Source organism: Ochotona princeps, chromosome 9 (genome assembly GCF_030435755.1).
Source record: "Ochotona princeps isolate mOchPri1 chromosome 9, mOchPri1.hap1, whole genome shotgun sequence".
Classification (NCBI taxonomy): domain Eukaryota; kingdom Metazoa; phylum Chordata; class Mammalia; order Lagomorpha; family Ochotonidae; genus Ochotona; species Ochotona princeps.
The window spans coordinates 68,890,624-68,916,556 of NC_080840.1; the positions used below are offsets into that span (position 1 = coordinate 68,890,624).

General features: G+C 41.7%; 1 protein-coding gene across 1 annotated transcript; it reads right to left on the bottom strand.

Moving 5' to 3' along the window:
• Nucleotides 1-906: 906 nt before the first annotated feature.
• RMDN1 (regulator of microtubule dynamics 1) lies at nucleotides 907-25,821 on the bottom strand. The gene is made up of 10 exons (XM_058668773.1): nucleotides 25,643-25,821; nucleotides 22,660-22,777; nucleotides 18,068-18,155; nucleotides 16,396-16,555; nucleotides 10,663-10,752; nucleotides 7,337-7,392; nucleotides 5,545-5,632; nucleotides 3,089-3,119; nucleotides 1,756-1,889; nucleotides 907-1,042 (listed from the first exon to the last, which is right to left on the bottom strand). Exons 1-10 carry the CDS (start codon nucleotides 25,769-25,771, stop codon nucleotides 1,004-1,006), a joined length of 933 nt encoding a protein of 310 aa, XP_058524756.1. The 5' UTR covers nucleotides 25,772-25,821; the 3' UTR covers nucleotides 907-1,003.
• Nucleotides 25,822-25,933: the final 112 nt, after the last annotated feature.

The following is a 25,933-nucleotide window of genomic DNA, read 5'->3' on the forward strand; positions in this document are numbered from 1 at the left end:
CCAAGTGACCACAACGGCCAGAGCTACACTGATCCGAAGCCAGGAGCCAGGAGCTTCTTCCGGATCTCCCACATGGGTCAGGGTCCCAAGACTTTGGGCCGTCCTCGACTGCTTTCCCAGGCCACAGGCAGGAAGCTGGATGGGAAGTGGGGTTGCCAGGATTAGAACCAACGCTCATATGGGATCCTGGTGCATGTCCAAGGCTAGTACTTTAGCCGCTAGCCCATTGCGCCAGGCCCTGCAATCCAGTTTTGAAGGCCTGGGGAAAGCAGGAGAGTTCAAGTGCTTGAGCTGGTCACTGTGACTCCCGTGGAGAGCTGAGGAAGCACTGGGTTCCTGGCTTCGGCCCAGCCCAGCCCTGGCTACTGCAGCCATCCAGGGAGCAGGTGGAAGACTGATCTCTCTGCCTCTTTTCCCCAATAACTTTGACTTTCAAATAAATCCTTAAAAAAGTCACTCTAAAAAAGTGACAATGAGAACAAAATAAAATTATTAAAATATTCTAATATGAATTAAAAAATTGTGGATATAAAAAAAATCCAAACACAAACTGAAAAATCCAGAACAGAATGAACCCAGAATAGAATTTCTGACAATTCAGGAAGTAAATCAAAGAGAAAAACATCTCTGAAATGAAGATAATCACAAGACAATGAAGAAACAGACACTGTAGCTTCCTGCTAACCCCGGGGGGCATGGTGACAGGTGACTGGGTCTGTGACCCACGTGGGAGAACTGTAGTGAGTTTAGAGCTTGCGGCTTTCTGCCACCCCAGCCCAGTCCTGGCTGTCGCACATTTGTGGGGGGCAGTGTCTGGGGTGAGGGTCAGGGCGGGATGGGAGTTCTCACTTTCAAAAAGAAAAAGTCACAACATTGAAAGAACTGAGAAAAAAAGCCATAGGAGGGTGGTGGTTAAATGCTATCTTTATAAATTCAATGAAAAGGTGGTATTTATTAGGTATTTTACATATCGTCTTCTCTGAAAAGTTATCATCCAGTCTTGTCACAAGCCTGTAAGCAACTGTGCAGCTTCTGTCTGTACCTAAAATGGAAAAATACTTGTTAAATAAACCGCACAGACTAACTTGTGAAATTTGTTAGTTTCCAAAAACCAGAAGAGAGTACTTCAGAGCTGCCTGACAGTGACAGGATTACATTTTCAGAATACTCGTACTTCAGTATGCATTCTAATACACACGTCACACAAGAACAATTCCATAGCACTGCTGGCAACTCAACACACTGGGACAGATACTAAAATCTATGTTGAAATAAATAGGTCAGTGAATTCCCATATGAAATCGAATGCATCCATACAAGCACACTGATTAAAAATCCTAAATTCAGGACCCAGCACGGTGGCCTAGCAGCTGAAGCCCTCACCTTGCATGCGCCAGGATCCCATATGAGCATCGGTTCTAATCCCAGCAGCCCCACTTTCCATCCAGCTCCCTGCTTGTGGCCTGGGAAAGCAGTTGAGGATAACACAAAACCTTGGGAACCTACACCTGAATGAGAGACCTGAAAGAGGCTCCTGGCTCCTGGCTTCAGAATGGTGTAGCTCTGGCCATTGTGGCCACTTGGGGAGTGAACCATCAGATGGAAAATCTTCCTCTCTTTCTCTCCTCCTCTCTGTTTATCTGACTTTGCAATGAAAGTAAAATCAATGTATTTTTTAAAAAATCCTAAATTCACCTTTATTTGCTAGTGCTTCACTGACAGTCCCTCTGCCTGACTTTGCGGGCGACGGTTTACCTGCTTATCTTCCTCTGTGTGCGCTGGGTAGTCCTTGGCCTTCAGGAGCCACAACGCAGCAAGCTTTCTGTTGTGTAGCTTCAAGTATGTTTTTCCTAAAAGAAGCAAGTTTTTGCTGTAGAAGTTTGGGTCCACTGTATAAAAGAAAAAACAAAGTAACTCAGATGAAATAGTGTCGCTTTTATTTAGCAAAGTGTTTACTTACTGATCTAAATTCTAGTAATAAACGTGGGTTGTCAATAAGGAAAAAAGCCAACTGGAATTTACTTTTGTTTGGCTACTCACACCTCAAACCTGTGAAATATTTACAACCGGAAGTCTACTCTGCTACGCATCATACCACACATATTTCTCATTCCACAATTCAATCAAATACGTACCTGTATTTTAGAGGAGAAGCTGAGCCTCCCAACAGCATGTAAGCACAACAATGGCTTTGTTTTAGTTCTTTGGTCTCCTACGGTAACCCCAAGGGCCTACAACAGTGCCTCAAACATAACTACTCCACCTCACAGGCATAGGCTTTTTCTTCATGCTTTGCCCTAAACAAAGAATGTTCCCTGTCTTTTCTCTTAAAATCCCGCTCATTCACCAGCTTAGGCCAGGTATAATCTCTCACTGTAAGTCTTTTTTCTTTTGCTTCCTCATGGGACTATAAAGTTTGTACATTTACTGGGACGTTCTCTTCATTCTTGTGTTACGTTTGTGTTCATGTCCCTTCCTTTCCATTATAAATTCCCGCAGAGCAGAAGCTGTTTCATCCTCTCTGGCGGTGGTTAAGCAGAGCCTGACACCAGTAAATAATCAGATTTACATATGCATATACCATCAGGATGCATTCCCTCATCCGCAAATTCACTGCACGCCCTGCACCCGCATGGGAAACCTAGAGGAAGCTCCTGATTCCTGGCTGCGGACTGGCTTGGTTCCAGTAGCTGCAGCCACTTTGGGAATGAACCAGCAGATGAAGATCTGCCTCTGTATATCCTTCTTTCTATATATCTGCATTTCCAATAAAAAATAAATATTTTTTTTAAAAGGAAGGAAGCAAAGACGGACAAAACCAAAAGGAAAGGAGGGAGGGAGGGAGAGAGGAAAGACCTGTTACCTACTTGCAAGATGCAGACTTTCCTGGCTTCAGCCTGAACCGGCCCTGGCCACTGAGGTCATCTGAGGAATGACCCAGTGGATGGAAGATCTCTCCTATCTCTGTAACTCTGCCTTGCAAATAGATCAATCAATTCTTTAAAAATTTCTATCATAAAAAATTCTTATTATATAGCCAGCATTCATGCAATTTTAACTTATTAGTAAGTGAAACAAAAAATGTTACCTTGTTCTGCCCTGTGAAAATATCCTAATGCCTGTAAAAAAACAGAACAAAACAAAAAAACAGACACCAAACATTATCAAAGGATTAAAATTGACTCAATATTTTAAAATATAAAATCTATTTATATATTAAATATATGCAGGAAGTATTCTCACTTAAACTGTTTTTTTTTTATTAAACTGTTTTATAACATCACTGAATGACGTATCTTAGACTATAAATTTGTCACAGTAGAGATGACTGTATCCTTTTCTCCTTGGACTGCATTCTTTAATAATATTATCAATTATATTATTAATTTTATTATGTTACTAATAATAACATAGGTGGTCATTTCACACAGGGATTAAGGAAAGGCTTAGGATACTCACAACCCTTTTTTTTTTATTCATTGATTACATTGTATTATGTGACACAGTTTCATAGGTACTGGGATTCTCCCCACCCTTCCCCACACCCTCCCCCCTGGTGGATTACTCCACCTTGTTGCATAACCACAGTTCAAGTTCAGTTGAGATTCCCTCTTTGAAAGCATAAACTAAACATAGAGTCCAACATCTTGTAGTCCAATCAAGTTCCTCAGCTTCTTGGGGAGACCCTGTCTGGTCCGAGAGCAGGACCAGCAGACCACAACCCTTTTGAGCGCAAAGGTTCTACTTCTACTCCAGTTACTTCCTAAGGTGGCACCCTGTGGGGCTGGGACTGGGGTAGAGGATGGGGGTGGAGGGTGGGGAGCGTTGTCGGTGAGCAGCAGGTAATGGCCCAAATCACTGGAATCATTTGGTATTAAGTTTCTAGCTACTGACTTTCATGTGGTCTAACCCAGGAAACTGCATGCATTTGGGGAATAAATCAGTAGATGAAAGATTTCTCTGTCTCTTTGCATTTCAAATAAATTTTTAAAGATTCATTTATTTTCATTGGAAAGTCAGATTTACAGAGAAGGAGAGCCAGAGAGAAAGATCTTCCATCCGCTGATTCACCCCATAAGTGCGGCAGTGGCCAGAGCTGAGCCAATCTGAAGTCAGGAGCTTCTTCCAGCTCTCCCATGAGGGTGCAGGGTCCCAAGGCTTTGGGCCGTCCTCCACTGCTTTCCCAGGCCAAAAAAGCAGGGAGCTGGATGGGAAGTGCAACAGCTGAGATACAAAGCAGTGCCCATGTGGGATCCTGGTGCATGCAAGATGAGGACTTTAGACACTAAGCTACCATTTCAGGCACTCAAGTAAAATTTTAAAATTAAACATTAAAAATATTACCCAACTATTCTAAAAGATGCTGAACATTAAATTCTATACTACAGTTTCCTAGGGAGGAGGAAGGCTAGGAATTTTGTTATGACACAAGCACTGGGGATTTGTTTCATTACCTATTTCCCTACTCAGAAAATTGTGTGATGAGCGAACTTGCTAACCCAGAAATCCTTTTTAATCTTTATTATTTTTCTTTGAGAAACGGGTGGGAGGGAGGACTCTCTCTCATTGTTGGCTCATTCCTCAAACATCCACAGTAGCTCTCGGAGGAAACAGTGAAGATCTGGGAACAAAATGCAGGTTTTCCAGGTGGATGGAAACCTAACCACATGAGCTTTCCAGGGTCTGTATTAGCAGGGATGTAGAATCAAAGGCAGAGCCTGGCATGGAAACTAGGCACTCTAGGATGCAGTATAACTAATATCTTAACCATGAAGATAAACACCTGCTCCTCAATTCTGTTCTTTGGCCAGCACCATGGCAGAGTTAGGCTACTGCTTTGCTATGCTGCTTGTGCTGCCAGCATCCTATATGGCCACTAGTTCGTGTCCCGGCTGCTTGACTTCTGATCTAATTCCCTGCTTACAGCCTGGAAAAGCAGTGGAGGACGACCCAAGTGCTTGGAACCCTGCACCTGTGCAGCAGACTTGGAAAAAGCTCCTGGCTCCACACGTCAGATCAGCTCAGCTCCAACCACTGTGGCCATTTAGGGAGTGAACCAGTGCATGGAAGATCTTTTTGTCTCTCCTCTTTGTTAACTCTGCCTTTCAAATGAAAACAAATAAATCAATTTTTTAAATGCATTCTAAAACATAGAACATGAGCTTTTATTGTTCTTATTTAAACAGATGCTTTCTTTTTCTAAACAACTGTATCATTGTGTGGAATACACTTAAAATATACTGAGTCCCAAGAGCTGCTGTTTCTGCTACCTTTTTATTTTTATGGTATCAACTTCAAACACAAAGTTAAAATAGATTTCAGCCATGAGTTATTTTAGCTGATTATGTACTTGAATTATTAGTAACTCACCTAAAGGAAAAACAAGAAACACTCACCAGTCATGGACATAAAGTATTAATTCTCTGGATTAGCTCATTAGAAACTTGCACAAGTCCCTCACTGAATCAGCTCCCTGTGTGGACACTGGAGAATGGTGCAGTAGTTAAGAAACCAGTACTAATTTAACAAAGGACATCACAGTACCTCCTCATAGGTGGAACTAGGAGGAGTTGCAAATAGCATTTTAGCAATTCTTCTTTGATACCAAGGCATTTCAGCAAATGTATAGCACCTATAGGAAAAAAAGAACATTACACACTCAAAATTATGCCTTCTTTTATCCGAAGACTGATATCCATTAGCAGGGCTATCTTCCAGGTTTCCCACTGGGGGCAAGGGCCCAAGGACCTGGAGTTATCCTCTGCTGCTCTCCCAAACCACCGGCAGGGACCTGGGTAGAGCAAGGAGCAGCCAGGATTCAAAGCACTGCCAAAGAGGATCCCAGTGCTGCAGACAAAGGCTTAGCCTACTATGTTGTGGTGCCTGCCCCAGCTGCTCCACTTCTGATTTAGCTCCCTGCTATTGCCCCTGGGAAAGCACTAGAGATGTTCCAAGCCTCTGCAGCCACTGGGAAACGTGGAGGAAGCTCCGGACTCCTGGCCTGGGACTGGCCCAGGTCTGGCTGTTCTGGCTGTCTCTCTCTTTCTCCCAATCACCCCTAACTCTGCCATTAAATAAATAAATAAATCTTAAGGGGGGGGGAGAGAAAACAAATTCAAAACAGTTCTAAAAAAACTTAAGAAAAACATCAAAACTAGACAAGATATGCATAAATAACAATAGCACCCAACAATTTAAGCTCACATTTTAAAGGGATAAAGCAAGGGATTAACACCCATAGATCTTTACACCTCGCAGAATTCAGTGTAGGAGAAGGTTTGGATCTTTGCCTAGTCTCTGAACTCTGAGGCACAGACTGCTTCTCCATGTGTGGACTGACTGACGTAGTGACTGCTGCTCAGTGATGGTCAATCCTCAGCAAGCATTTGTTAGGTTACTGTGTCCTTTCTGCTCTCCTGAAAGACACCTAGCTTCTCTTATACAAGACAGTTCATATTCACATTTGTAGGTGACAATAAATATTTAGCTCTACTATCTAAACTAAAAGGAAATAGTGGCCAACCCATCTCCAAAAAGACTAACAAGCCAGCAAGATTAACACACTAATGTATTGACATATCGGCAAAATAATGATCTATTTTGGACACAGGAACATACGAAAATGGAAAGATCCTGAAAAATTAATTATATTGTTTCTCAGATGAATCAAGATTGTATTTGATACACTTTGGCCACAAAGACCTTGGGGCATCTCAACATTTTACCAAGACTAATCCACCTGCATTTAGCATGGCAAATGAAAACAGTCTTTTCCAACAAAGGGGACTTAAGGGGTTAACAAAAAGTTGAGAAGGCCATTTTGGGCTAAGTACAAGTTTCTAAATGACCTCAGTAACAATGTTTAATATAGTCCCAAATTCAGTATATACACACATTAAGTGCTTCTTTAAAACACATAATTATTTCTTTGGTTTTTTTCCCCTGGATACAGAGTTACATGCCTAGAGGACCATGCCACTCTCTTCCCCTCCCTCTCCTCCCTTCCTATACCCCCTAACATCCGTCCCCACTGCCACAGATTGATTGCTGGTATATAAATTTATTATAAATGTTGCAAAATAAAGCAACATAAAAGTATAATTAAAATGATTAAAATTCTCTTATTCAAGAGTAGACACATGCTGTATGCTTTATTCCTGTTATTTCACAGTATGCTAATCTCCCAAGTATAGTTTTTATACATGTATAAATGTAAGTTAATATTTCAACTCTATTGATTTTTAAACATTTCACTTTGTTTTTATACATCACAAAGCGTTTACATGTACCCAAAACATGATCATAGTAAATACCTCTTAAATAAAAGTTTTCTTACCAAATACCCATAAGATGAATTGAAGTAGCATCCTTAGGATTCAGTGCAATTGCTTTCTGTCAAGAAATGAGAGGAATCAATCACTTTTTTTGTAACACCAAGAAGTGTTTTATTGTATCTGTTAAAGAACCCGGGTTATGTTTCCATTTTTCTGGTAAGGAGTATAAACTTTCTTCCTCCTGCTTCTTTAATGATTACATTTCTCTCAATAATGACTGGTACTAAAGTTGGAGTTCTAAGGGACAGAAATAGATGGCAGGGCCTAAGAAGGTGAGAAAAAAAACAGACTAATTTTTAAAAAAGCAATAATCTTTAACTTTCAAAGTTTCTGACATAGGAAAAATAAACAAAGACGTGGTTTTTTGGCCATATCTTGACTGTTGGGAAACAACAACAACAAAATAACTAAACTAAGAGGATATAACTTTAGAAAGTGTAATCCTACATAGAAATTACTCAACTTTCCATTTGTACCTAACAAAGGAAAATACTATTCATTCACAGAATAAATTATTACATGAATTAGGGTAATGCATTAGCGATAGTAACTTCAAAGAAACTATTCCTGATTTTGTTTCCTTTATATTTTTAAAAGCACTAAGATTAATGTTGATCCTGATTCAAATAAAAAAATATTTAAAAAAAATAAAGCTAAGAATTCCTAGCTTATGCTCTCCTTGAGCCCATGTTTTCAGCTCCCTTGAAAATGTGTGAAACACACATGCACACATTTATAACGGTGAAGAGTACGGACTCTGTAGCTGGACCACCAGGGTTCAAACTATACTCAGTGTTCTCTCATTTGCTGACCTGCACAAGCTCTATACTTTCCTAAAGCTAGAATTTTTAATTATAACATATATAAATTTGTGGTGAAGATGAGTAGGGGCCAGCACAGTGGCTCAACTAGCTAATCCTCTGCCTGCCAGTGCCAGCATCCCTCAAGGGTGCTGGTTCAAGTCCCGGCTGCTCCACTTCCAATCCAGCTCCCTGCTATGGCCTGGGAAAGCAGCAAGGAAGGCTCAAGTCCTTGGGCCCCTCAACCCACATGGTAGACCCAGAAGAGGCTCCTAGCTCCTGGTTTCAGATTGGCTCAGCTTCGGTCATTGCAGCCATTTGCAGAGTGACAAGTGGACGGAAGATCTCTCACTGTCTCTCCTTCGCTCTATAAATCTCTTTCACATAAAAACAAATCTTCAGAAAATAAAAAAGTAACACCAGATACTTAACGTAGTGACATCTTCTAACACTATCATCAGTTTTCTCTTTTCATAATATGACACCAGGTAGAAAGTTAATACAGCTTATATTGATTAATGGTAATAGTGGTAGAAATACCAGCTTGAATAACGTTGACCAAAAAAGAGTTGGTTGAAATCTGCTTAAACAAGGGTAAAAATTAACTCTGCACTGAATTTTAGTTCTATGTCAGTAGAGCTGTGATTAATAGCAAAATGTATTTTAAAGGGTCCGGTGCAATAGCCTAGTAGCTAAAGTCCTTGCCTTGTACCCCCTGGGATCCCATATGGGCACTAGTCCTTGTTCTAGCTGCCCTTCTAGCTCCCTACTTGTGGCCTGGGAAAGCAGTCAAGGATGGTGCAAAGCCTTTGGACCCTGCACCTGTGTGAGAGACCCAGAAGAAGTTCCTGGCTCCTGACTTCAGATCAGATCAGCTCTGGCCATTGTGGCCACTTATAGAGTGAACCAGTGGATGGAAGATCTTTCTGTCTTTCCTTTTCTCTGCAAACCTGAATTTCCAATAAAAATAAATAAATCTTTAAAAATGCATTTAAAGTGTTCATTTATAACTAAAACACTAAGCAACCTTTCCAAATTACAGTTCTGCAAAACTACTTCTTTTCTCCCTTCTCCTAAGAATGAGACTAGTCAGCAGCCCTCCAGATGCGTGAGAGAGAGTTAATCTGTCACATGATGAGTGCCTCAGGACCCAAGGGTTGGATGTCCTTATGAGAAGGTTTTCAGAAGGGGAACTTAAAAGAAACTTCCATCATAAACTGCTCCCTTTCAATATGTCTTTCCAAAAATATAAATTCCTACAAGTAATAGCTGCATTCAAAAAGAAATGTTACAATCTTTATATCAATTATATCAATACAAAATATAATATTTAAGCATATTTTGCCATAATGATTTAAAAGCACATAAAATACTATTGCTGTTTCACATAATCAATAGCCTACACATTAGTTTTCTATAATTTTTCATTATTCACATTCCATATCCTGAAATAATTAAGCTATTTACCTAATGAACTTCAGTATTTCAATCTAAATTTTAAAAGTGGTGTTTCACACCATTATTTCATGAGCTAATAAAAAGAAAAATGCCACTTAAAACGTAAGGGATCAATTTGATTTCAAAATCTGAAAATGTAAAATATGTAAATTGCAAAATGTAAAAAGTGTACATATATTTTTATTGGTGCTTAAGTAAGAATTAGACCCACAAACTCCAAATATCCCTTTTTACCAACTGTCACATAAACTAGAAATTCAGACTATAAGAATAAAATTTTGCAAAGTCAGCATATTCAGAACTATACCCATAGCTTCCCATTCATTGCTTTTTCTTTGTATTTTTGGCTGAGTTTCAACATGAAGGAGAAATAGAAATGCTGGTTTCGTTGTGGTAGTGTTTATTAAGGATGAGTAGCATGGAGAGTATGAAATCAAGATTCCTACACAATTTTTATCAGCTTAAGGGAGAACTTGCCATAAAACAGCAAATTAACTTTAGGGAAAAATATTAGCATACAGTACATACACAGAATATAAAAACTGATTATAAAAAAACCAGATCATAATCTGAAGTTATTTGGAATGGTAGGTTAAATGTTACATAAAGCTGTACAAAATCCTGTACAACTGAATCCTTCCAAAAGAAACTGGGCTATTCCCGTGACTGTTTAGGGCAAGGTTGTGTTATCAAGTATGATGCAACAGACGGTTGGTAGAAGTTGCACACTGGACTTTTCAAATGTTCCTTCTCAGAAACCAGTTAACACGCTGTGACAAGCAAGAGCTAGATGACTGCATGGAAAACAACAGCTGGGAGGAGCTCTGGGAGAGCAAGGGCCATTTTGAACATTCTAGGCTCACTTAAGGATCTAGGTGAATGCAATCGTCAGAACGCTCACAAAAGTAGAAACATTACTGTGCTCTCAACACACAGAATGCTCAGCAACAATGATCGTCACTGCTCTAGGCCGCTAAGTGTCTCATTGTTTGTTATGCACTAATGGATAATTAAAATCTGTTCAGAAAAACATCTTTCAAAATTCATAAACTTTAATAATTCAGTAGTACCTCAAAATGCTCCTTGATGATGTAGGCATTTGCAATTTTAGCCTTGATGCCTTCGTAATCTCCAACATCACTAATGCAGATGGCATACCACTAAAAGAAAGAAAAGGCTAAAGAGAATTTACTCTTTCAAGTTCCATTCAATACAAGAAAACAGTGTCCACTCCTCAAAAGTCATTTTCACTCAATAAAAAGACTCTGCCATTCTCCATGCCCGCAATGATGGACATATGACTGTGTATGAAGAACTATACTTTAGTAATGATATAGAGGAACTAGGTGTGTGGGGGGGATTGGGGAGGGGATAAGGGAAATCCCAGGAGCCTATGGAACTGTATCATAAAACAATAATAATAATAATAAATAAAATATAGATAAAAAATTTGTTAAAGTTGCTGAACATAAAAGACCACATGAAATGCAGCAGATAATATAAAGCAAGACGAGCAGGGTCCTTCAGCCTCTCAGGGACATAACCTGCTTATGCAGAGGAAGTAATACAAGATAGAGAGGAGTGAATCATCCCAACTATCAACATCGTGAGATAATGAACTATTTTATGATCTTAGTAAAAAAATGTAGACAAAACCCGAGTATTATTTAATCTTCCAGGCTCTGTTACAGGAGCTCCCTAACTTTCCACAGCTGCTTTGTTATAGTAGAAACAACCATGTCAGGCGACTGTGACCTTGTCCTCAGAGCCACATTTGGACAGCAGACACAGATTTAGACAATCCGAGTTTAATTCCCAGAAACTAAACTTAGGTTTAATTTTGATCACTTTGTATTTCCGCTTACATTTATGTAGAAGTAACAGTACACAATCTGTACTGACAACGAAGACACATAAGTATATGATTTTTCCATGTAACTCAGTTTCTGGGATTTCTACAGGATTTAGAACAATGTTCTTCTGGGCTGGTGTGGCACAACCAGATAAACCTCCACCTGTGATGCTGGCATCCCCTATGGGCACAGATTCAAGTCCTGGCTGCTCTACTTCCAACCAGCTTCCTGCCAATGTGCCTAGGAAGGCAGTGGAAGACAGAAGATTACTATCTGAAGTAGCATGCTTCAGATCCTCCCGTGTTGTGGAAGAGCACTAGAATCAGGATAAGGGAGGAAAGAGTTTGTTGTGACAAAGATCCGCAGCTAACAACAGAAAGAACAATTATGAAGCCTCTTCACAAATAAGTCAATACACCCTACCTTTGAGTTCTACGACACACAACAGGTGCTCAAAATAAATGTCCCCTCCTAAATGTCTGAGATGTTCCTTGCAGAATTCTAGTAAACATAACCAGAATGACCTTAACGAACACAGTTTTTGTTTTAATCTACTGTCCACCAAAATCTGCTTCATGGATGAGGTCATTGAAAATAAGTAGTTCCATTGTTTTCTTCAAGATTTCTTATTTTCTTTTTTATTCTTTCAGCAACACATTGGTCATTCAGTAACACGTTATTTAACTTCATGTTGTTCATTTTCTATTTTCCTGTGGTTGTTTTTATATTATGGCTTTTCATATAAGTGGATATATAGTGACTGTGTAATAGAGACTATCATATCCAGATGTGAAGATACAGCAGAGTGCATCTCTACTTCCAAATCAAAGATGGACTCCCAATGAAATTGTTAAATATGTCTTGAAAGTAGGAATCTGGACTCTGCCATTGCCCATATCTACAATGTTAGGAGACACTTCAATAGTAGGATGAAGGACGTAGCACTGCTTAGGAAGCACTATACTACTGTAATAACACAGGGGAGATTAGTGGAGGGGAGGGGCTTTGCAGAGGGGGAAGGGAAACCCAAGAGTCTAGGGAATTGTATCATAAAATATTAAAAATAAATAAATAGTCTCTCCCTCTCCTCTTTTTCACACACACACACACACACACACGCACACACACTGCAGACTATACACTCGTTTAAACTGCACTGACAGTTTGCAGTTACACAGCACAGTTGATTTAAGGGGTTACATGGTGTTTCCAACTTGGTATTCTGATCTTAGTCAATGTATCAGAGCTCAGGATAAAATCACCCCTTAGGCATGAACTGCTATATACACGCCAAAAAAATCCAAGGTCCCCGGCCATACAAGAGTACTACAAAATACAGGGAGGGGACAAGGGCGCAAATGGTGTGAAAAGGGGAATCACTGTGCCTACAGGAGAGCATCAGGAAAAAAATTAAACTACTTCAAAAAGTTCATGAAAGATGCAGTTAACAGATTTTGGTACATGGTCAAGCACGGTAGCCTGGTGGCTAAAGTCTTCACCTTGCACATGCCGGGATCCCATATCAACACCGATTCTAATCCCAGCAGCCCCACTTCCCATCCAGCTCCCTGCCTGTGGCCTGGGAAAGCAGTCGAGGATGGCCCAAAGCCTTAGGACCCTGCACCCACATGGGAGACCTGGAAGAGGCTCCTGGCTCCTGACTGGCTCAGCTCTGGCCATTGTAGTCACCTGGGGAGTGAACCATTGGACAGAAGATCTTCCTCTCTGTCTCCCCTTCTCTATGCATATCTGACTTTGCAATAAAAACAAATAAAACTTAAAAAATTTGGTACAGGCCTGGTGGAGCAGCCTAGTGGCTAAAGTTCTCGTTTTGCATGAGCTAGAATCCCATATGCCGGAATGTCCATGCGTGTCCTAGCTGCTCCACTTCCCATCCAGCTCCCTGCTTGTGGCCTGGAAAAGCAATGGAGGATGACCCAAAGCCTCGGGGCCTTGCGCCCATGTGGGAGACCTGGAGGAGGCCCCTGACTCCTGACTTTGGATCAGCACAACTCCTGTGGTTGTGGCCACTTGAGTGCGAAATCAACGTACATATCTTTCTTTCTCAATCTCCTTCTTTCTATCTGCCTTTCCCCCACAAAAAAAAAATCTTAAAAAAAAATACCTGACCCAAATGATCACACATAGTATGATTCCTTTTTGTCACTGACCAGCAGCGACACTACCTACGAGGCACAGTCTTGAGGGTTTGGGAAAAGCCAGAACCACAACCGGACCCCTTATTGCCCAAAGCGGCTGCTTTTATACTCTTTCTCCGCTGCTTTTTTCCCCGAAGGTCTTAGCTTTACTCTGCTGCTTTTCTCCCCGTAGGCCTTATACCCCTCTTTCCACTGCTTTTCTCCCCATACTTTTCTCTCCATAGGTCCTACTGCTTTTGTACCTCTCTCTGCTTTTTCTCCCCATACGCCTTGGCTTTTCTCCCTGAGGATCTTAGCTTTTCTACCCCTCTGCTGCCCCGTTCTTCTCGTTCCGTCTATCATTCTTCCCCCCCCGTCCTTCTTCTCCTCGTCCCTCTTACAGCTTTTAGCAGCTGCTTTTATACTGCTCTCCACCAATCACTTCTCCCTTGGGTCCACTTGGAGCTACCCGATAGGCCAGTAGCAATGACATAATCGCAGCGAGGGCATCAGCCTATCCCTGTGACTTCCTGTTTACCTGCTGGCGGGACCAACCCTGCCATCCTGCCACGGCCTTTCCTATTCCTGGGAGCAGCTCCGGCACCCCGCTCCCCACATCTTTTATTTGAAATATGCAAAATAGGTAAAGCTATGAGAAGACATGAGCAAATCAGTGATTGCAGGGGTAGGGGTAGAAAAGAATGCAGAGTGCCGGCCTACTGTAAATGGAGTTTAATTTGATATGATAAAAATGTTTTGAAATTAGGGTCCAGCATGGTAGCCCGGTGGCTAAAGTCTCCGCCTTGCACACCCCAGGATCAAATATGGGCGCCGGTTCTAATCCTAGCAGCCCCGCTTCCCATCCAGCTCCCTGCTTGTGGCCTAGGACGGCAGTCAAGGATGGCCCAAAACCTTGGGACCCTGCACCCATGTGACAGACCCAGGGAGTGAATCAACAGACGGAAGATCTTCCTGTCTCTCCTCCTCTCTGTGTATCTGACTTTCCAATAAAAATAAATCAATCTTTTAAAAAATGTATTATGACAAGTCAGGAAAGCCAGACCAAAAAAGGCTGCATACTGTAAAATTCAAAGACAAATAAAAGCATTAGTACCTGCCAAGGAATGGAGCAGGGGGGACCTCAGACTAGGTGGCAATAGCAATGAGGTCTACTCTCTGAGCTGAGAGAATTGTTGTGAAATTAGACAAAGCTGATGGCTGTACAACATGGAAAGCAAGCTGAAACCACCATGTGGACACGATAAAGTTGTGAATTTTGTTAATGAAAGTGCATTTTAATAAAAAATGCTGCTAATGTTTGAAAATAAAACCAAAAGCACAACCTATCACTACCCTGTAAACAATACAGGTTAAAAGATAAATTGTAAGTTAAAAGTGAAAGGGCAGTGGTCAGCAAGAGGCAAGAAGAAGATGAAGGACAGGATGACTATGCCAGCATGAATCGAAAGCAAGCACATGGCTTTGCCCACTGTGAAGCACAGTATAAACCAACAGAATTTCCAGACATCAAGAGGGTCATTTTACAAAGACAAAGAGGTCAATTCAAAATTCAACAAAACAAAATGTTTGTATCCATAATACCAGCACTTAAACTACACACTGTAAAAAGCAACAGAATTGCAAAGAGACATGGGCAAACCCACAGTCATATTTGCAAAATGAAACACTTCTCTTTCAGTAACTTATAGAAAAGCAGACAAAAGCAGTGAGAATTAGGACACATTATCAAATTCCTTTAAGTGACATTTATAAGATACTTCTAACAGCTGAAAGCACATTTTTCACGTGCACAGAGAGTATTTATAAAAACAGAATATATGTATCTACATCCTCAGTCCAAGGAAAGTCTGCCATCCGGAAGCTGTAGGTCTACAGCAATGAGTGGGAGGGCACTAACCCTAACGAGGCGTGTAGAAATGTCACGGTTTAGAATTTCATTGTCACTATCGTCCAGTGACAGAGGGAGCATTCTATCAAGGTCCGTCCCATGCAATTAAGAACTGGTCCAAAATGCAAACAACCTCCCCTAAGTCACCCCAGTGTACTGGAAACTTAAAAAAAAAAAAAAGATGTATTTGAAAAGCAGAGTTACAAAGAGAGAGGGGGAGAGACTGTCAGTTTCCATCCTCTTGTTCACCCTCCAAATGGCCACAACAGCCAGGCCTGGGTCAGGCTAAGACTGTATGAGTGCCCCACATGGATGACCTGGGCCCAAGGACTCAGCCGTCTTCCACTGCCTTCCTAAGCACGGTGGTAGGAAGCTGGCTGGAAGTAGAGCAGCCAGGACTTGAATCTGTGCCCATAGGGGATGCCAGCATCACAGGTGGAGGTTTATCTGGTTGTGCCACACCAGCCCAGAAGAACATTGTTCTAAATCCTGTAGAAATCCCAGAAACTGAGTTACATGGAAAAACCATATACTTGGGTGTCTTCGTTGTCAGTACAGATTGTAAACTGTTTTATTACCACCTCTATGTAAATGTAAACAGAAATACAAAGTGATAAAAATGAAAAAACATTTGTCAGATGTTTGTATTGCTAGGAAAAAACAGGAAATTCATGAAATTACTTCCACTTTGGTTTAAAAATAAGCATGAGCAAAACTAATTTTATCAAATACTAAGGAAGGCAAATTAAATTAAGCTTAAGAATGCAAAAGAATTCTTTTGAAAGATAGTGTAAAAAGAAACCTTTCCTTCTTTTTAAAACTAGAACAATTCTCTTTCTCACATTTATAACAGACCAATGCACCTCTGAGTGCGCGACAGCTAAGTTACTTCAGGAAGCTCACCTTATGAGCTGCAGAACTAGACTGGTTCTTCTCCAGTGCTCTCTGCGCATACTCCAGGGCTCCATACACCAACAGCTTCTTTTCCTCCTCGGAGGTTCCGCTAAGCTGAGCCATGTCACGTGACGCCCGTGCCAGACGCCACAGTAACTCTGCGTCTTCACTAGTTTGAAATAAAAAAGCAACCACTTTAGCTGGTCTCTAAAGATTATCAAATGACATCGCAGTAGTATATCCACCAGGAGCTTTAGGCTTAGCTCAGAAACAACAGGCAGCAGGGTATCCAAAATCATTACACACAAAGCTAAATTTTTATTGTTCACATACAACTTTGGGAAAATAAAAGTTATTAACAAACATGAACTTAGTCTATAGTATCTAAAATGCACACATCTTAGAAAGTATCACTCCGCCTGGCCTCCCTGAGAGCCTGAATGTTTGTCCATGCAAATCCATACGCAATCCCAAGGTTGCCCTCACACAGCTCACTAACCCTCCATAGAACACCATTAAATACAGACTCTACAACAAACTCCAATCTTAAACAAACAAATCACCCAAACTACTGGCACAGAACAGGTTAATGATAAACATTAGCTAATCAGTTGATGAATGAATATAACATCATCTCAAAGGAAATCCTGTGAGTGAACGCCATTGTCCTGCTGCACGGCTTATTTCAAGAAACAGCACTGCACGCCCTTTAAATTGATTACATAAAGTAAAAAGGTCAACAAATCAGTAATGAAAATTAAACATTTTTAAAAACTAATCTTGTATTCCTTTGTACTATATGTTTTTAGCCTGCTGTATATTTTTTTACAAATAACATTTTGCATCTGAAGATTCTGATAATATACCTATTATTTAATGTAAAACTGAAAGTACTATAAAATGTCAAGCCTTTTCAAGTTACTAATGGGAAAACGCAGAAGGAAACACTCTTTTACATAATTGTGAAGTAAAATTGAGTCTTGAGGAAAACTTAGTTTCAGGAATAGAAGAAAATTAGCTAGAAACAACCCAATATTTTTCATTTAAGAAGATAAGACAGATTAGTGATTTGGGAATGCCACTTAACCTGATTTAAAATAAACATACGGCTGAGTTTGCCTTGAACCCATACTCAAAACAAAAACAACACCATAGGCACAAAAAAATAGGATTATTCATTATGCTTATACTGCATTCAGCATGTACTCTAATACCAAAAATAGAAAAATAAGATAGCTCTGTTTTATCTGAAACATTGTACTTCTTAGGTGATACACAGTTCCCATCCAAAAGGCATATATTCACTTTCTAATCCAAGTGAATTCATTTAAATCTCACATGAAAAAGAAGTTACTTTAAAAGGACTAAGAAATTTACATTACACACAGATGGGACAGACATACTCAGTGATCACTTATACGAACCAAAGCAAAACAGAAACTAAAAAATTCAACTTTCCACTAGATTGGGAACCACTTTTTTTCTCCATCATTGATACCTTTGGCACTTTCCATTTGTTTAATGCAAAAAAGAAATAACATACTATGAATAAAATGCTAACAAGTAATATTTTTGGAAATAAAAATTAAAATGACCCATTACAAAAACCTCAAGAACCAAGGATGATTATGATTGTTAATAACACAAAAGTTAAGGAGACTCCCAAGTCAAGTCTGCCTACCTTTCCTTGTACTGAGTTAACAACTGGTACAGTTTTTCCGTGTCTCCACTTTCATACAGGTAGTCCGCTTGTTCAAGGATCTCTTCAACTTCAAAGATCATGGAAGAAAAATGACAATAAAGTAAGTCATTCCAAGTCAGATGGATACACTGCTAAAAAGACACTTTCATATATAAACCAATGAAGTGAGGAAAATCAAGAGTAAAACCTCTGAGTAATCTAAATAAAAGTATAGTAAAAATAAGTATGAAGTCATCACGGGAAATTATTTATTGAAACCATGAAAAATAAAAATCACAAAATTTATTCCAAATGTGACAGACTTTTCAATCAAAAAAACAAAAGTGCCTTCCTGTGAGAACTGTACGGCCGACCTACGCACCAGACAGACAAAATCTGTTGGTGGTGGAGTACTGTGCATTATAAACATACAAGACTCAACACGGACCGGAACACGAGGCGCTGCTAGGCTGTTATGACGTCACCTGTACTCACAGCCACTGTGAAGACAATAACGAGCTGGCATCAAGCACTGAGAGCAAGTTAGCAACATCAAGAATCTGATACCCAAGTCTCACTGGCATTACGATTCACCCAACTCAGTACTTATATGACTATAAAACTCACAAGCCGGGCCCAGCAAGGTAGCCTGGTGGGTAAAGTCCTTGCCTTGCATGCCCGGGATCCCATATGGGCACCGGTTCTAATCCCGGCAGCTCCACTTCCCATTCAGCTCCCTGCTTCTGGCCTGGGAAAGCAGTCGAGGACGGCCCAAAGCCTCAGGATCCTGCACCCACGTGGGAGACCCTGAAGAAGCTCCTGGCTCCTGGCTCCGGATCAGCTCAGCTATAGCCGTTGCGATCACTTGGGGAATGAATCATTGGACGGAAACTCTTCCTCTCTGTCTTTCCTCCTTTTTCTATATCTGATTTTGCAATAAGAACAAATACATTTTTTTAATTAAAACCCAGTCCAGCCAAAAGAAAACACTTGAAATTAGACATGACCATATACGTGAAGTATCTTTTAAACTTTTTCTTGATGATTCATTTATTTTTATTGGAAAGACATATTTACACAGAGAAGGAGAGACAGAGAAAGATCTTCCATCTGCTGATTCACTCCCCAGTTGGCTGCAACAACTAGAGCCGAGCCAATCCAAACTCAAGAGCTATGAGTTTCTTCTGGGTCTCCCTTTCCCAGGCCACAAACAGGGAGCTGGATGGGAAGCGGGGCAGCAGGACACGAACCAGCACATGGGAGACCAGCACAAGCAAAGCAAGGACTTCAGCCTCTAGCCTATCCTGCCAGCCCCAGTATTTTTTAAATTTATAGCACAAAAATGACAGTAGCCAAAAAATAAAATATTTTTTCCTCCTCTTAATGCCACTTGAATCTGATTAGGCATTGCAGAGCTTAATGATACTCAAACCAGCTATTTTCTAAAGACTGCTTCCATGGATTTCTATTTTATATTTCTGTATTTTGGCTGATTCTCTCAAGTTTGTATTTTAACAACTCAAGACTCTTACAAAGAATAAATGGTAGCTTTAGAATCCCTTGTTGATAATTGTTTTTTTTTTAAAAGATTTATTATTATTGGAAAGCCGGATATACAGAGAGGAGGAGAGACAGAGAGGAAGATCTTCCGTCGGATGTTTCACTCCCCAAGTGAGCTGCAACGGACCAGTGCGCGCCAATCCGATGCCCCAAGGAACCAGCAACCTCTTCCAGGTCTCCCATATGGGTGCAGGGTCCTAAAGCTTTGGGCCATCCTCAACTGCTTTCCCAGGCCACAAGCAGGGAGCTGGATGGGAAGCAGTTGAGGACAGGATTAGAACCAGCGCCCATATGGGATCCCGGTGTGTTCAAGGCGAGGACTTTAGCCGCTAGGCCACGCCGCCGGGCCCCCTTGTTGGTATTTGTGACAAGCAGAACAACAGCCCCCAAGGATGTCCACAGGAAATTATCCTAGATTATCCAAGACAAATACAAGAGGAAGAGAAGCTATGACAAAGCAAGCTCAGGAGGAGGAGCCGGCTGGCACTGAACACGGGGTGAGGAACAGGGTTCCCACCCAGGATGGTGGGAAAGGTGTTCACCAACCCGATCAACACCCTAATTCGTCCCCAACCCATTCCACACTGCTGAACTCCAGAACTGCCACCGTAACAAACACAAACTGTGTCAGAACACTGACTCAGCAGAGCAGGAGACACACTGATCTGCCTTCTCTGAATGCGTATCATGGTGTAAGTACTCTGACTCCCTATAACCGACTACCACTTTTAGTGGAAATTCTACTTCTCATCACCCACATCATTAAAACTAGAACTTTAGTAGGTCTTTTGCATATATTCTTTTAAAAAAATATTTATTTATTTTATTGCAAAGGCAGATGTACAGAAAGGAGGAGAAACAGAGGAAGATCTATCCAATGATTCACTCCCCAAGTGACTGCAATGGCTGCTGCTGCGCCGATCCAAAGCCAGGAGCCAGGAATTTCTTTCCGGGTCTCCCATGTGGGTGCAGGGTCCCAAGGCTTTGGTCTATCCTTGACTGCTTTCCCAGGCCACAAGCAGGGAGCTAAATGGGAAGTGGAGTAGCTAGGACACAAACCAGCACCCATGTGGGATTCCAGAGATGGAAAGCAAGGACTTTAGCTACTAGGCTACTGAGCCAGGCCCAAGTTAACTAATCTTTTAAACATTTTACAAGGAGACATACACACACACACACACACACACAAAACGAGTTACAGTAAATGAATCAGCATATAAGGGCTTTTTTTTAAGATTTATTCTTATTGAAATTCAGATTTACAGAGAGGAGAGAGAGAAAGATCTTCTGTCCACTGCTTCACCCGCCAAGTGACCACAAGGGTTGGAGCTACAACCATGGGTTTAATGTTCACCTATTTTGAAAAACTAGTAAAATAATTCCTAAGGTTCCTTTAGTTATTGCTAATAAGTGGGTATCTCGCACCATCTTGTGGTCAATACAGATATTACTAGCTAAACAATCCCATTCAATTGGAATGTTAATATACATTCATTTCAGCTAATTTTTTTTAAAACTTGCAGTTTATGCTAAACACAAAAATGAAAATAGACACAAGACAGCTGAATAGTATCCTATAGCCATTTTAGGGTGGACAGACACCGGTTGTATAACCTAAAATTGAAATGTCAATGAAGCAGTCACAGGATGCAGTTAAGAACTTGCATTTTCTTGGGCCAGATGGCACAGCCTAGCGGCTAAAGTCCTCATCTTGAACGCACCGGGATCCCATATGGGCACCGGTTCTAATCCCAGCAGCTCCACTTCCCATCCAGCTCCCTGCTTGTGGCCTGGGAAAGCAGTTGAGGACGGCCCAAAGCCTTGGGACCTTGCACTGTGTGGGAGACCTGGAAGAGGCTGCTGGTTCCTTGGGGAGTGAATCATCGGATGGAAGATCTTCCTCTCTGTCTCTCCTCCTCTCTGTATATCCGGCTTTCCAATAATAATAATAAATCTTTAAAAAAAAAAAAAAGGACTTGCATTTTCTAATATCTCAGTCACTCAATACCATGTCAATTAACTCCATAATGTTGTAAACTGTTATCGATGCTATATTATGGCTTTTAATTGGTCGGAACGATATTCTGCCAGCTCTGCCATTAGACCAGAGATGGTCACCCCAGGAAATGACTGAATTGATCTGGACAATAAGATGCTGGACTCTATGCTTGGTACATGCTTGCAATGAAAGCAGCATGAATGGATTTGAACTGTGATACTGCAATAAGGTGGAGGAATCCATCACAGAGGAAGGGTATGGGGAGGGGTTGGGGGAACCTCAGAGCCTATGAAACTATGTCATAAAATGAAATGCAATTAAAAAGAAAAGAAAAGAAAAGAAAAACTTGCAGTTTAGGGCCTGGGACAGTAGCCTAGTGGCTAAAGTCCTCGCCTTGCACCTACTGGGATCCCATATGGGCACTGGTTCTAATCCTGTCCTCAACTGCTTCCCATCCAGCTCCCTGCTTGTGGCCTGGGAAAGCAGTTGAGGACGGCCCAAAGCCTTGGGACCCTGCACCCACGTGGGAGACACAGAAGAGGCTCCTAACTCCTAGCTCCTGTCTTAGGATGAGCTCAGCTCTAGTCATTGCGGCTGCTTGGGGAGTGAATCACCGAATGGAAGAGTTTTCTCTCTGTCTTCGTCTTTGTATATCTGCCTTTCCAATAAAAATAAATAAACCTTTAAAGAAAAAAATTATTGAAAGAACGAATCTTTTTTTCCTTGTAATTACAATCTCTCAATCTCAAGTTTTTAAAAACATAAAAGAATATTTTTAGCTCATGAGTGCCAAATGAACTAATAGAGTATTTTAACATTAAAGCAGTCCTAGTTTCTACAAAGTACTATGAACATGTACATGTGTGTAATGTGTGTTTGTATGTATACACACAAATACAGAATAACAAGTAGAAAAAAGGCAAATACAATCTAGAGCACAGCAATCTTAATTTTTTCACTGTGTGAAAAACAATCAAGTTATTCACAAAATAATGAATAAAACCAGTTTTCTAGACGTTTAATTGAGGCTTACCTTTGGCAGTGGCATGAACCACAGCAGTGTGAGAGAGAACTTGATATGTTTCAAAACCCAAGTAAGACAAGACAGAGAAGAAAGGGCCTCTTTTTAAAAATCCTGGATTCCACTCAACCTACAGACACAATACGATCAGAATAAAAATCAAACACAGACCATTTCAACAAACTGTTCCACAAAGATTACACAACTTCCCCCACTCCCAAAGCAATCGATTAGAACACTGGAAGTACACACAAATCACCATCATGCTAGCAAGTTCTGGTTGGAAAATCTACAGTTGACATGCAGAGGCCTGCATGTTGGAGGGTGTATGGAACAGGGGCTGGTGAGTGTCTGACCGCTGGGGTGACCGCACACCCACAGAAGGGCTTGGCTCCAGGTCAGCTTGCTCCTGATGTGGGAGATGCTACTGTGACTTCTCCCTTCATGCTGGCACAGCGTGGCTGCTGTGGGAACCTGGCAATGAATTACTGGGTGGGAGATCCCTTGTCCTTTTCTCCACCACATAATTCTATTTTAAAATATATACGGTCTCAAGTAAAGATATCTTCTAAGGTCACCCAAGAAACTCAGGGTTTTTAAGCAAATAACATTAAAAAAAAGTGCATCCAAACAGATCTGGAAGTAAACTTTTATAATTCTGGTCAGATTTTTGAGTTGACTGACAAATGAAGAGATAAGGAAATCAATCAAGAGAATCTCCCTTCTTACACAATTTTTCTTACATGCATCGTTTCGCCCCTTCTGTTGATGCACTCATATCAGCATAAAAACAAGCCATGCTATCTTTGTTGGAAACAAGCTGTACTGTATCCCTTCAGAACAAACAAAAACACTTCCACTTGACCTCATAGCTCCTCCAATCTTATTTCCCAACTTTGGTTTCCCGCAAAATCCTATTACAGTTTTTTCCAGGCTGTAATATCCTCTTTCACATTATCTCTTAAACCCTCCCAAGTCATGCTTTATTCCCACAACTCTACGAATGGTGTTCATTAATGTTACCAAATTTGTTGCTACGAATTGGGTATCCCTTCTAAAACACTTTGCACTAGAAGTGTTTGAGATTTTTTTTTTCAGATTTGGGAATTTATGAATATGACATATTTTAACATTCCCAAGTATAAACAAAATGAACTCACATTTCACATATACCTTAGGCTACAGTAATTCTGTGAAGCCTGAGTTTAGCCTATTAGTCATTATGAGGTTGGACAAATAAACTTCCTGCAGTGCTAAAATGATGCTCCAACATTGTAAGGCTTTGGAGCTTTTTGGATTTTCACATTATGATGCTCGATCTGTGGTCAATTCTGAATTTTTCTTGACCGACCATTTGACAACTGATTACTTTTTAAAATAAAACAAGGAAAGGATGTTTAATTACTTTTTAAAGATTTACTCATTTTTATTGGGAAGTCAGATATACAGAGAGGAGAGACAGACAGAAAAGATCTTCTGTCTGATGATTCACTCCTCCCCAAGTGGCCACAATGGCTAGAACTGTGCCAATCTGTAGCCAGGAACTTCCTCCAGGTCTCCCACACAGGTTCAGGGTTCCAAGGCTTTGGGCATCTTTGACTGTTTTCCCAGACCACAAACAGGGAGCAGGATGGGAAGTGGGGCTGCCGAGATCAGAACCAGTGCTCACATGGATCCTGGGGCATGCAAAGCAAGGGCTTTAGCAGCTAGGCTACCACACCCAGTCCATGTTTAATTTTTAAAAAACAGTATGAGATAAATAAAGGGCACTATGTGAACCTATAAAACCATCATGAGCACCACAATCATGGTAATACACATTATCAACCCCACACTCTTCCTCTATGAAGCCCTTGCCCCAGCACCTAGAATCTCTTGGCTTCCACAATGCCACTCTGTCAGATTTCTGTCTGACTAGAGCTACTCCTTCCTCTCTACTGGTTCCTCACGTTCAATATCTCATTTTCCTGGTTGTGTTCTGGGCTAGTTCAGACCTTTTTTCTACTGGTTTATAGTCTGGTCACATTTCATTTTATGGTTTGAAACCCCATCGACACCCCCAAACACCCAATCTCTAGTCTGGATGGCACCTCTAAACTTAACATCACATCCAACCATCTACAGTGGCTAAATGAAGTCTATTACTACCTCAAGTTTAAAAGTCAACAAAGTTCTTTCCCTCAAACCCACTCCTCCCAGTTTTCCATAACACAGCCATACAGCAACTCTGTTCTTTCAGTTATCCAGATTAAAACAATAAACAGTCTTGGAGGTGCCAGCACTTGGCATAGCCAGTGAAGCCTCCCACTACCACCCTGGCACCCTGTAAGGGCTGGCTCCACCCAGCTCCCTGTCCACCATCACCCATCGCCTAGGAAAATGGCCGAGGATGATCAAAGCGCTTGGGGTCCTGCAGCCATGGGGGCGGCGTGCTGGAAGCTGAGGGCACACCTGGCATTCTCTCCATCTAAAGTCTCACTCGGCTATGACAGAAATAACGCCTTACGATCTTTCTTATCTCCTGCCCCAGAACAGCTCTACAATTTCTTAACTGAGCGGGCAGTTAACGTGTAAGTTAGAGCTAAAGGGAAGAAGCACGTAGTTCAAGTGAAATATATCAGATGTTGTTGCCTACGCTCACCCCCAAACACCTTTCAAGTGGCCCAGGAAGAAAAGTGCTTTTTAAACATGATGCAGATTTTACAAGCAACTCGGAAATAATAATAATAATATCATCTAAAGTCGCTGGGAACTTCAAAGTCACACCAGCACCTTCCCTGACAGCCTCAAGTGCTGCTGCTGGGCACTGCGGAACTGACTCCCCGGGGCCGCCGGCTGCGCCCCACGCCGGCTCTGAGGTTTTGGGGAGCCCCGCACCACGGCTTTCGCGGGGGAGATCCGCGGCACCGCCGGCCGGGGTCCCGGCCTCAACTTCCGCTTGGCAGCAGCGGCGCGGAGAGGAAGCGGGGCGCGGGGGTCGGGCCTGCCGGGGTACCTCGACGCCGCGGGCCCGCCAGCGGCCGCACCGCGCGCAGCTCCCCGAAGTCCCGGTCAGCAGCCGAGACCCGCAGGCCGCTGCCCGTCTCCAAGGCACAGAGCGCCCGAGGCGCGCGGCCAGCACCATGGCAGACACCTTCCCGCCCCTTCAGCCCGATTCCGGCAACCGGGCGGCCGCTTCCGGTTCCACGCGGCTCGGCCGGGCCTTCCGGTCCTCGGTGCAGGGGGCGGGGCGGGGCTAAGGCGCATGCGCCCTGCCACCCGGCGGGAGACGCTCTCCGCGTGTTGT

Bases quoted from the DNA above. Each gene is read 5' to 3' on its own strand.
- RMDN1 (XM_058668773.1), bottom strand. From the start codon at position 25,771: ATGGTGCTGGCCGCGCGCCTCGGGCGCTCTGTGCCTTGGAGACGGGCA. The intron at 7,393-10,662 runs GTACTACTGAAT...ATTTCTTGACAG, and splicing joins TCATCAAGGAGCATTTTGAG to AAAGCAATTGCACTGAATCC. The intron at 5,633-7,336 runs GTAAGAAAACTT...TTTTTCCTATAG, and splicing joins ATTCATCTTATGGGTATTTG to GTGCTATACATTTGCTGAAA.